Consider the following 12,249-nt stretch of genomic DNA (forward strand, 5'->3'; position numbering starts at 1 on the left):
TATCAATGCCTTGCTGGCCATAAAAAAAAAGAGTAAACCAAGCACTGGGCTTTATTTCTAGAGGGACAGTAGGAAAGTTATACTAAACCCACATCAAGCCTTGGTTAGTAACGTAATAAAACATCCGAAAGTGCTCCACAGGAGCATTATTAAACATTATTGGGCTGCCCCTGGAAGAAGTAGTTTCTCTGAGAAGGGGGAACTCTTCACTTTCTTCAAACTAGTTCACCTTTCATTGGTCCTTACCATCACCTGGCTCTCATCTGTGATTCCAAGTATTTGCTTGCATGCAAAAGCGGATACACTCCAGCAAACTGTCTTGACAGGCGGGCAAAACTAGGTGAGGGTAGGCAATGCGTCTCCCCATTAGTAAGTTAGGAAGCTTTTGCATTCTTTGAAACACGGACGGTTTATTCCAGGCACACAAACAAGTTACACCACTTTCATGCGACCTCTTTGAGCAGACTAGTCAAAATCAGATGGCAAGACAAGGTTCCAGATACTGAGGTTCTCTCCCTGTCCACCATACCTAGATTCCAGACTCCGTTAAAAAGAACTCAGCTAAGATGGACAGGACGTTACCAGAGTGCCTGCCAAAATTGATGGCAAGAGTTCAGGGGCCAGAAAAAGTACTTCAAGAGCACCCTGGAGGTATCATTGAAGAATTTCAACATTGCTCCTGAGAAAGGTTTCAGCTAATCCAGAACATCATGGCCTTTGTTGACTCTTCCACAAAAGCTCACATACGCACTCTAATCTTTTCCTGGGTCTCTGTACTCCAACAAAATTGACCATGGGCCTTCAATCCGAATGTTACAAAAGTAAAGTCTGCTGCAAGTATCTTTGACTTCAGTGGCATCGGTTGCTCATATAAGCAGATTCCATCATCATGTTCCAGAATTGACTCATGCTACCCAATATCTACTTTTACGATTTCACAACAGAGGAGATTTAACTGTAACTGTGAAGCTTTCAAATCAACCTTAATCCTAACAAATGCATTTTAAGATATAAATATGCGGCTTCCTCTGATTAAGACAGTCATGGATTCAGAGAAGGCTTATCGAAGGCTCAGAAGATTTTGACAAGGTGCCCCATAATAGGTTAATAATTAAGATAGGGTTCTGTGGCAGTGGCAAGCACTTCTTAGGTTGGAAAATATTACTAGTGGTACACAGCAGTCGATTTTGGGGCTGTTGCTCTTAACATTTTTTGAGACAAGTGATTTGGAGAATGGCCCAGAAATTCACAAATGATACAAAGATCAGTGCAGGTGTTAGGACCTTGGATGAGAAAAAGCAATCACAATCAGATGGGGAAATGGACCGATATCTGAAAGATGTAATTTAATATTGAAAAATGCAGAGATATGCATTTGAGTAGAGCTTATACCAAGCACATGGTTCAGAAAACACTCTGAAGCTGGAAAGAGACATGATATTAAAACAAGTGAATCTCTGAAGGTTCATGACCAGTACTGCAACGTCGTACCAAACTAAACTACAGCATTGGGATATGTTGCTAAGTCAATGTAATATAAAGCAAAAGGTATTACGCTGTCCTTTTAAGACATTCATTAGGTCAGATCTGGAGTACTGTACTGAGTTTTGGTTTCTTTAAATGGTAGTTGAGAAGCCTTCAGTTACCACAACTGGCTTACAGAACTTTATTTTAAAACTTCAGAAATACATAGGCTTAAAAGGAAATTTGATGAAGGTCTTTAAAATAATGAAGCAATTAGATTCTGTCCACACGGATAGGCCATATGAGACAGATACGATAAGGATAACCAGAGGACATGCATCCAAAATTTTTTAAACATGGGTCTAGGTTCGATGGTAGGAAGTATTTCCTTTTGCACAGGGTCCTCTATCTCTGGAACAAATTGCCAGCTAGTGCAAAGAGTATGGATTTACCGCAAGGGTGCAAAAAGGAGCTGGTTGAGTTCCCGACCATGGCTAATATCACAACTTATAACGCTTAATACCACCTACCTTTTGTGTCTCATGGAATTTGCTTTGTTTGCCTCTGGGAGTCAGAGAAGAATTACATAGATTCTTTTCTTCTCCCTGAATTAAACCAGGATTTCCCCCCCACCTCCGTTTTGCCTTTCTAAGGAAATTTAGTAGCCACTGGTCTACTGAAGTGAGGTCTGTGGGATTGGAACCATGATGCTCAGTGCAACAATACGAAAAAGGGACAGGCTCAATCAGCCAGCTGGTCCTTAGTTAGCCACCATTTTTGTATATTCATACAATATAGAAATTTTAGGGCAATGCCACAATATGTGAAGAGTACTCTTTTATGAGTCATAAGGCTAACAGATGCCTCTGATGAATGGTCCAATTTAGATAATGTATTGGCACATAATACAATCTGTACGGATTTTTCCACTGGATTGTTCCCATTCATATATGGATGTTAAAAATGTCAGACCAAATTGTTCACCAGGTACTGTGATCAAATTCAACCCCAAGATTAATTTTTTTTTGAGTTTTTAGATTTCTGTAAATTTTACTACCCCCTCCATCTTGTTGAAGGTTATGCAGGGCACTTAGAAAATCTTAATGCAATCAGGCAGCGTCAATATGGTTTTGTGAAAGGAAAATGATGTTTGACTAATTTATTAGAGTTCTTTGATGGAGTAACAAGCAACATGGATAAAGGGGAACCTGCTGATGTGGTGTACTTGGATTTCCAAAAGGCATTTGATGAAGTGCCATATCAAAGTTTACTACAAAAACTAAGAGCTCATGGTGTAGAGGTGACATTTTAGCATGGATAGAGAATTGGTTAGCTGCTTATAGGAAACAGAATAGTGATAAATGGGTCATTTTTGGGTTGGCAAGATGTGACGAGTGCAGTGCCATAGGGTTCAGTGCTGGGGCTTGACAGTTTACAATCTATCAATGACTTAGATGAAGCAACCAAATGTATGGTTGCTGAATTTGCTGATAACAAAAAGAGGGGTAACCGGGTAAGTTATGAATAGGACAGAAGGAGTGTACAAAGGAAGATAGACAGGTTAGATGAGTAGGCAAAAATTTGGTCAGTGGAGTATAATGTGGGAAAGCGTGAACTTGGCCACTTCAGCAAGAAGAATAGAAAAACAGTATGTTATTTAAATAGAGAAAGATTGCAGCACTCTGCAGTGCAGAGGGGTCTGGGTATTGGTACATGAATCACAAAAAGTTAATATGCAGGTACAGCAAGTGGTTAGGAAGGAAAATTGAATGTTGTTGTTAATGCAAGGAGAACGGAATATAAAAAGGAGGAAAGCTTTGCTAGTTGTACAGAGCATTGGTGAGACCACGTTTCAAGTACTGTGTACAGTTTTGGTCTCCTTTAGGAGGAATGTAATTGCTTTAGAAGCAGTTCGGAGAACTGGACTAATTCCTGGGGTGAAGGGTTACCTTTTGAGGGAAGGTTGTACAGACTGGGCCTGTATCTATTTAAGAAGAATGAGAGGTGACCTTCTTGAAGCATTCAAGATTCTGAGGGTGCTTGACAGGCTGGATGATGAGAGGATGTTTACCCTTATGGGAGAAACTAGAAATATGGGACAGTTTAAAAATAAGGGGTCTTCCAGTTAAGTGATGGAGACATTTTTTATCAGAGGGTCGTTGGTCTGTGGAAGTCTCTTCCTCAGAGAGCAGTGGAGGCAGGGTCATTAAATATTTTTAAAGCTGTGTTGGATAGATTTTTGATTAACAAGGAAGTCAAAGGTTATAGCGGGTAGACAGGAAAGTAGAATTCAGGCCACAATCAGATTAGCCATGATCTTAAAAAATGGCAGAGCAGGCTCAAGCGGTCGAATGGCCTACTCCTAATTCCGAATGTTCATATGTACCATATCCATGATTTGTATTAGAATTAGGATTCTGCCATAAAGTAGGGAGGGGGTGGGGGGTGGTGGCTGCCTTTCAATGTTACAAGCCCAACCATCTTCAGCTGCTTCAATGACCTTCCTTCCATCATAAGGTCAAGAGTGGGGATGTTTGCTGATGATTGCACAATGTTCAGCACCATTTGCGACGACTCTGAAACTGAAGCAGTCCATGTCCAAATACAGCAAGACCTGGACAATATCCAGGTTTGAGCTGACAAGTGGCAAGTAACGTTCGCACCACACAAGTGTCAGGTGATGACCATCTCCAACAACAGAAAATCTAACCATTGCCCTTTGATGTTCAATGGCATTACCGTCACTGAATCCCCCATTATCAACATCCTGGGGGCTTGCCATTGACCAAACTGAACTGGGCTAATCACCTAAATACTGTGGCTACAAGAGCAGGTCAGAGGCTAGGAATCGTGCGACGAGTAGCTCACCTCCTGACTCCTCAAAGCCTGTTCACCATCTACAAGGCACAAGTCAGGAATGCAATGGAATACTCCCCACTTGCCTGGATGAGTGCAGCTCCTAAAACACTGAAGAAGTTGGACACCGTCCAGGTCAAAGCAGCCTGCTTGATTGGCACCACATCCTCAAACATTCACTCCCTCCACCACCGATGCACAGTAGCAGCAGTGTGTACCATCTACAAGATGCACTGCAGGAATTCACCAAGGCTCCTTAGACAGTACCTTCCAAACCCATGACCACTACCACCTAGAAAGGCAAGGGCAGCAGATAAATGGGAATACCACCACCTGGAAATTCCTCTCCAAGTCACTCACCATCCTGACTTGGAAATATATCGTCGTTCCTTCACTGTCGCTGGGTCAAAATCCTGGAACTCCCTTCTTAACAGCACTGTGGGTGTGCCTACACCACATGGACTGCAACAGTTCAAGGAGGCAGCTCACCACCACCTTCTCAAGGGCAACTAGGGATGGGCAATAAATGCTGGCCCAGCCAGTGAAGCCCACATCCCGTGAATGAATAAAAAAAAATCTCATGTCGGGATCACAGGTAAGGAGGATTTTATGATAACAGCACACTAGAGGTATTCTTTTCCATCAGAAATGATGCTCTCTACAACTTTACAGCACTCATTTATTTACACTCACATCAATCATGTTCCTCCAAAATTCTGTCCGCCCCGATAACAACGGTTCAGGATGGGCCAGTCCTGCATTGTTGATACACACATCCACACCCTGGTGCAGTGTCTTGATGGCAGAAAACATAGAGAGGATCTCCTCTTCGCTGGTTAGGTCACACTTGTACGGGACCAAGGTACCTGCGTAGCCAGCACTCTCACATTCCGCTGCTAGTTTCTGCAAGAGGAGGAAATGGTTAAGAATCAAAAATCAAGTTTCTTCCCCTCTACTCACCTACCCTCATACTGAGTGCTATAAATCATGAAAAAGTAGAAAAAGTATTCAAATCTGGATTTTCCATTGCCATGAAGACATGCTTTATGTCAAATAATGATTTAAATCCACGAGCTGCAAACATGAACTGAACTTTTAAAAAACAGATAGATGAAAGCAAAAAACTGCAGATGCTAGAAATCGAAAACAAAAACAAAAATGTTCTGTTGAAGAGTCATTTGGACTCAAAACATTAACTGTGCTCCCTTCCACAGATGCTGCCAGACCTGCTGAGTTTTTCCAGGTATTTTTGTTTTTGTTTTCTTTTAAAAAAGATTTTTTTTAAAACAGACTAAAGTGACTTGAACTCACAGCCAAGATGACCACCTAATTTGAATTACTGTACATTCCACATTGAGATGGAGATGGCATGTCTGCAGAAACCCATTGAAAACAATGATCTCAGAGGAATGTGAATGAACTATATTTCTTAATCTATTAACACCACTTCCAAATATTCAACTGAGTGGAGGCAAACCATCAAACCTAATCACTTGAACAATGGGACCTTGGAATACACGATCATGTCTGAATTCAGTTGGAGAGAGCAGTCACATGACAAACCAAACTGTGTTTTAAGCACATATTTTGTAGCAGAAGAGGTCAAGCAGCTGAGGAGCTGAGAGAGATCCTTCCTCCCTTCATCTCGCCACTCGACTTGCAAGCATTTGGGGCCCCATCTGCTTTTGATCGACTCTCTCTGCACGTGCAGCAGGCAGAGATTTTAAAGTAGGAACTCAACGCTATGGTTGTGCCTCCAGGAGAATAGGTAGATCATCCATCTGCAGTTTTAAACCACTTCAATGCTGAAAGCAAAAAACCACAGAGAGGAAGCAGAAAGACCATCAGGTTAAGCCTGAAGCCAGCCAAGTCACCAAACTACAGACAGTAAATTCCTTTTAACTTTTATGGACTCTAATTGGTCCAACTTGTCCTTCCCCACTCTATCTGTATTTGTGTGTGTGAACTTCAAATGTGCACGCGAAATGCAGTGAGTGTTTTATCATTTTATTTAGGTTGGTTTCAGTATAAATTTTAAACTCAAGAAAACTTGTCCATTTGGTTCTTATATGATCACAGCGCATAAACCTTTAAGTAGCCGCTTGCAGGGGAGGCAGTGGCATTGTGGTTATGTCGCTGGGCTAATAATCCAGAAACCCAGGCTAATGCTCTGGGGACATGAGTTCAAATTCCACCACAGCACTGGTGGAATTTGAATTTAGTAAATAAATTTGGAATACAAAGCTGGTCTCAGTGATAGTGACCATGAAGCTATCATCAATTGTTGCAAAAACCCATCTGATTCACTAATGCCTTGATCTGGCCTAGATCCACAGCAATGTGGTTGACTCTTAACTGCCCTCTGAAATGACCTAGCAAGGGCAATTAGGGATGAACAATAAATGCTGGCCTTGCCAGGGATGCCCAAATCCCATGAAGGAATAAAAATAATTGACAAATGTATCCTTTTCCAAAGCAAAAAACCTGTTTGACCCCTCCTCATCTGATTGTGAAGGTACTAAATGGTGTTACAATCGCTTTTGACCTAGAAGGAAATATTCTTTTAAGATAATGGAAAATTGAGGGGTCAGCATTTTTAGAAGAGAGGCAAGTGCAACCTGACTGACTGCTTTCTCAGGCAGATTAGCACACAACATGCAATTTAATGAATTTACAATAAAAAAGAAAGTTTGCACCTCTTAAAGACCCTGATTCAAATCCATTACAGATTGAAGAAGTGAAAATCTGCACCATCTGCTGACATTCTTGGGCCTTACTAGGGCAGTTTGGCCAGTCTTAATGCATTTCTTAGCAAGGGCCTACAGCATGAATTTCTTTCTAATTCAACAATCTCACTCAGAGGCTACCAGGTGCCTGGCATGGTATTAGGACAAGAAAAATGTTTTAACGCCATAACTCTTCAAAAGCTAGGACTGGGACAGTAGAGGGAGTTTTATTCTGCATTTAACCTCGTTACATTTGAGCAGGCACTTGATTCTGCCTCCAAATACCCAAAATGGAAATGCAGTCCAATCTCCACCACTAACACCGCTCACAATGAGGACACAAAACAAAAAGAATAGTAAAGAATGGATCAGGAAAGCCCAAATGACACTTGCTTAGGAATAGATGAGAACTGATCAAAGCCTATGAAAATGTGCCTCAGTAAAGCAACATCTTTAGAAACGGTGGTGAGTGGAAAAAGAGATGACAATCAGATGGCCATTTTGCACATGATGAACAAGGCAGGCTTAGTCCTACTTAGTCCTTCTAGCATGCCTTTTAAAGAAAATGGCATTTTTGGCTAACAAAAATGATGGGGAACCAAATCTAAATCAGATCCTTCATGTTAAACCCTTATGAAGTTTCCACTTTCATGCTCATTACTGTCATTAGATTTGTTCATATCAAGAAAACAAGCTCAAGGGCAAGGTGATTGTGCAGAACATCAAGTCTAAAAATACATATGTAAGCGTATATTTTGTGCTGTTATCTGCAACATTGCAGCAGCAGCATGGAGGAGAAATGAAACTGTCCAGAGGTTGAAATTACCTATGGTTTTCACAGATTTTCCAAGAACCTGCTGAATCCAGAATTACACATCCGGTCATTACTTTGGTCTGTAATGAAGCAGCAAGTATACATCTGCACCAAAAACAATCATGTCTATTTTATAATCTCCTTTCTACCTTGCCCTCTCCAAGTTAGGTCAAACTCCAAATACATGAATCACCATCATTTAAACAAAGTACTAAATGTTAAACATGGAACTGAAATAGAATGATAGTAGGAGACAATATATAGGCAGTGCACAGAAACAAAACAAATTTTCATTTGTATTCGTTCTTTACAAGAACGGTTTCTACTTGTCTCCACTGTTAGATCCAATGTCTCCAGTTGGGTTAACTCAAAAGTCAGCCACAATTATCTCCATCAGGCTTAATATTTTTCAGCAGGATTAAGCAAACTATATTAAACAGCAGCTTATCAGGATTTATATTATTCTCATTCATGATGTATATTTTCATTTGTATATGCGCAACAATTTATATCAGTTTTGAAGACGTGTGTTATTTCCATGACACAATTGCAATTAAAAAGCTAGACTACATCAGTGCAGACAGTGCAAACCAGACTACATGAGGAACACTGCTAGAGTCCTGAAACTTAGCAGGAATGGAAGTTGGAGTTAAAAGCAATTTGAGGCAGATTATGGCACGAAGGTCAGGGGCTCTTTCTTACAAGACACCAAACCATAAAAATTTCATGACTGCACACCAAAAACTAATTCACTGCACCAAACACTTTGCGACAGCTGAACATGCTAAATACAGCTATTTATGATTTGAACTAGCAATACAACACTGCTCCCAGAACAGTAATTTTCTGTATTCTACACAGTGGGCATCTTAAAACTTGTTCTTGAGCTAGCGATAACATTTGCACTTACACTCATTCCTTTACAAAACCGGTTTCTACTTGCCTTTACAAACTGTCCCCCATAGAAGACCTTCATTTTTTTGAAGTTCAACTAGGGTAAAAATTAACTTTTTTTGTGATGTATTGCTCACAAAGTCTACAGGGTTTAAAGCTGCTTTTATGTTGATCTTGCCACTTGGTTTTCAACAGAAAGGTCTTGCACAGTTGGTGGCAAATACAACCAGACCAACAATTAGGTTAGCAAAAAAGACTCAATTTAAACCTAGCAAATAAGATCCAGACAAAAACATGCAACCTAGTCTTCCAGATTGCCACCAGTCTACATATTTCCAGTATTCATTGTACCGAATGCAGTGCCAGTCCCTCATCAAGGCACTGTGACACAACATTGCCAGCTATGTACACAAGACTGATGTAACAACAAATGTTTCATGGCTTGCTCAATACAACAAAGCAAGCTAATATTATGACATTCGTCCATCACATCTGTAGGCCGACCATTCACAGCGAACCTCTGTGTAATTAAAGTTACATCTTTGAAACTGGCTTCCATTAACATTGTTTACACATTTGGACAGCAAAACCAAAGAATGGTGCACGTGCGTCATTCTCCCAGGGCCCAACCAGCAATAATAAAGCAAATTTACTATTAAACAGCCACAGAAACATTCACTAAAACAAAGCAACACGGCAGGTCTTTTTCTACACCAAATAAGTTATTTCTTCAATATTCTGTGCCACAGAGCACTACAATAAGATAACACAGCCTGATGCTCGAGTCTTCCCACACGTTCAGATTCTTATCACTTCAACAGTCTAAGGAAGTATAGGTGACAACACACACTGCTGGGGACAGCAAATAAGGAAAAACTGGAAATCACATGGCACAAAAGGGCGAAAGATCTTAATAACAGCATGAGATTAGATTTAAAAAGTTCCAGTGCAGATTACATTTAAGACATGAAGTAGGGGAGCGAAACAAGGCATCAGAAGGGTTCAAATAACTTAGCAATATTTTAAGGTGATCTAAACTCTATGAAACGACATATCCTGACCCCACCACCCACATTTTTCCATCAGGAGGTATAGCTTGGATCTGCAGACATCATGGAGCGAATCAAGTTCCAGCAGGCTGCAAGTGTAGAACCCATGCCTTGGCTACAGAGAGTTCATTTTGAACCCATAAGACATAAAAAAGTGGCTAGGAATGTAGTAAGTGTTAAAAAGGAAACAGTGCAGACTGACTTAAGAACTTACTGACAGAGGGTTCTGTACTTAGCTGCTGGGTCACTGATTCATGACAACTGAACAAATCAAACCCTGTTTTTAAAATACATGAGATTCCAGGAGTTTTACTGTGTTTTGGGACTGAATCCTGTGATTTCATCTATTTTTCTGTGAAAACCACAAAATGAGTGCTGTTATTAAAATATCAGTGTGTAAGGACAGTTTGAGCGTGCAAAATTTTTGAGGCAGTGAGAGACATCACTCAAATGAAGGAGGGAATATAGAGGACCAAAGGATCATGCTACAGTCTTCATACTCAACAAGAACATGCAAGACATAAGATATTGTTGTCCCTTCGGCACATTAAGGGAAGAGGCTGAAGTTATAAATACGCTGTCTTAAACCATTAGGTTCTGCCAATCTTGCCATTTTAGATTTGTTTTCTGTCACAATTATGCTCACATGTACCCCATAATCTAAACAACACATTTACTGGAGCTGGTATTAACTGGAGTTACTGGGTCAGTTAGGCAAATGCTCTAGCTTACACTGACATTTGGAACACAGGCAAAGATATAGTATACACATTTCTCTAAGCAAAAATATACCTATAAGCAAATATGCCATAGGATGGCTTTACAAGCATTAAATAGAATTTATGTACAAAACAATGTTTCAAAATTAAAACTTTAAAAAATGTATAAAGTGCATTTGTTTTTTTCTTTTACAGGTCCTAAATGGTGCCACAGTCTGGGATAATATTCTTTCACCGCAGGCTTAGATTTGAATCTCTGGCACTCACTTTTCTTCCAAAAATACTCCAATGTCCATGATTAAATTGCTAACTTAATTTTGTTTGGGCATACTGTATATCTCAACTCAGCAAGCACAAACCTGTCCCTAGAATTACATCACACACAAAAAAAATGCCACAGCCAGTATAGGAAAGGATTGTATTCGTAACGCTGCTCATTGATTTGCTCAAGATAATGCAAAAGTTGACTTACCAATGAATCAAATTGTATTCCAGGATCCTCTGACCCACACTCACAATTCCATTGTACATTTGTTTAATACCTTATATCAGTAAAAAATGCAGAAGTGGACCCCACTTACTACAGCATTGGGATCAAAAAAATACAATGAACCTAAGATGACACACAAATTGAAAGTATGCCATTTTATCCTGTAAAGCGCTACTGCATCAAGTTATACCAACTTCAAGCAATGCCACCTGCTTTGAAACTCAGTACATCCTTGCAATCCATCCTTCCTTACACTTACCATTGTGTAGGCAATACATTTAGTATGTCTATTGCATCATCTATATACAGAGTGGTGTGCCCAAATTTCAGAAGCTGCTAAAGCATGTTGTGTACACGATGTCTCCATCCACTGATATGCTCGTACATCAGCACACATCATGGAGGATGATTGTAAGATAATATCCATTGCTTCAATAATGGAGCATCACAAGTAATTGGTGACTTATTATAAGTTTTTTTTAAAGCCAAACTTGGCCTGATAGGAGAATAATTGCTTTAGAAAAAACAAAATGTGGATAAGGTTGGGCTGTGGAAAATATTGAAATATCTACAGCGAAGCCATCCATAATACTCAGAGCTAATTAGGTTCTGTGATTACAATGCATAGGGGCAAAGCAAGAAAATTATCCAGGTATCAATGCAAATTACTGCCTAATTAATAATGATTCATATTCACAGCAACATTATTGTCTGGCTCTCTCAAAACATTCATGTTTCCAGAGTCATCCAGCTAACGATTGGGAGAAGATTGAAACATAAGTGGGTTACAGCCTGTACTGCTGGTATATTAGGATTACTGCTACACATGTTAAAATGTTTAAAATATGCAGCCAGGATAAATTTAGACAAGTCCATGTATATAAAAGGCAAGAAAAATTCAACTTGCACAAATAGATGTTTTTTATAATTTGTTTCCTTCATTGTTAGTTTTTGACATCGCCAAAGGAAAATGCATTGTTGCCCCTCTCCCCATTAAAAAGACACTCTGCCCATCAACAGCCACTGATTAAACAAAGTGAAAAACAAGCTTTGCATTTCAATTTTTCTAATTCATAAATGTCAGCTTAGTTCAGGTTGTGGGATCAAGCCCTTCTTTAGAGCAATCCACAGATATTCCACTCCAGTACAGAGAAGTGAATGTTAAAGTTTCAAGGCACTATATAAAAAGTTCTCCCCATTGGTCATGAAGATGTGCTTTATGCCAAACAATTTTAAA

General features: G+C 39.8%; 1 protein-coding gene across 2 annotated transcripts in view; it reads right to left on the reverse strand.

The window, feature by feature from the left end:
- Positions 1 to 12,249, reverse strand: part of dhrs11a (dehydrogenase/reductase 11a) — a 91,428-nt gene that overhangs the window by 39,972 nt on the left and 39,207 nt on the right. For both annotated transcript variants that reach the window (XM_041197338.1, XM_041197337.1), the window contains exon 2: positions 5,014 to 5,223. In XM_041197338.1, coding sequence (XP_041053272.1) covers positions 5,014 to 5,223 — 210 coding nt within the window. The remainder of the gene's footprint in view (positions 1 to 5,013; positions 5,224 to 12,249) is intronic.

Source organism: Carcharodon carcharias, chromosome 10 (assembly GCF_017639515.1).
Source record: "Carcharodon carcharias isolate sCarCar2 chromosome 10, sCarCar2.pri, whole genome shotgun sequence".
Taxonomy (NCBI): domain Eukaryota; kingdom Metazoa; phylum Chordata; class Chondrichthyes; order Lamniformes; family Lamnidae; genus Carcharodon; species Carcharodon carcharias.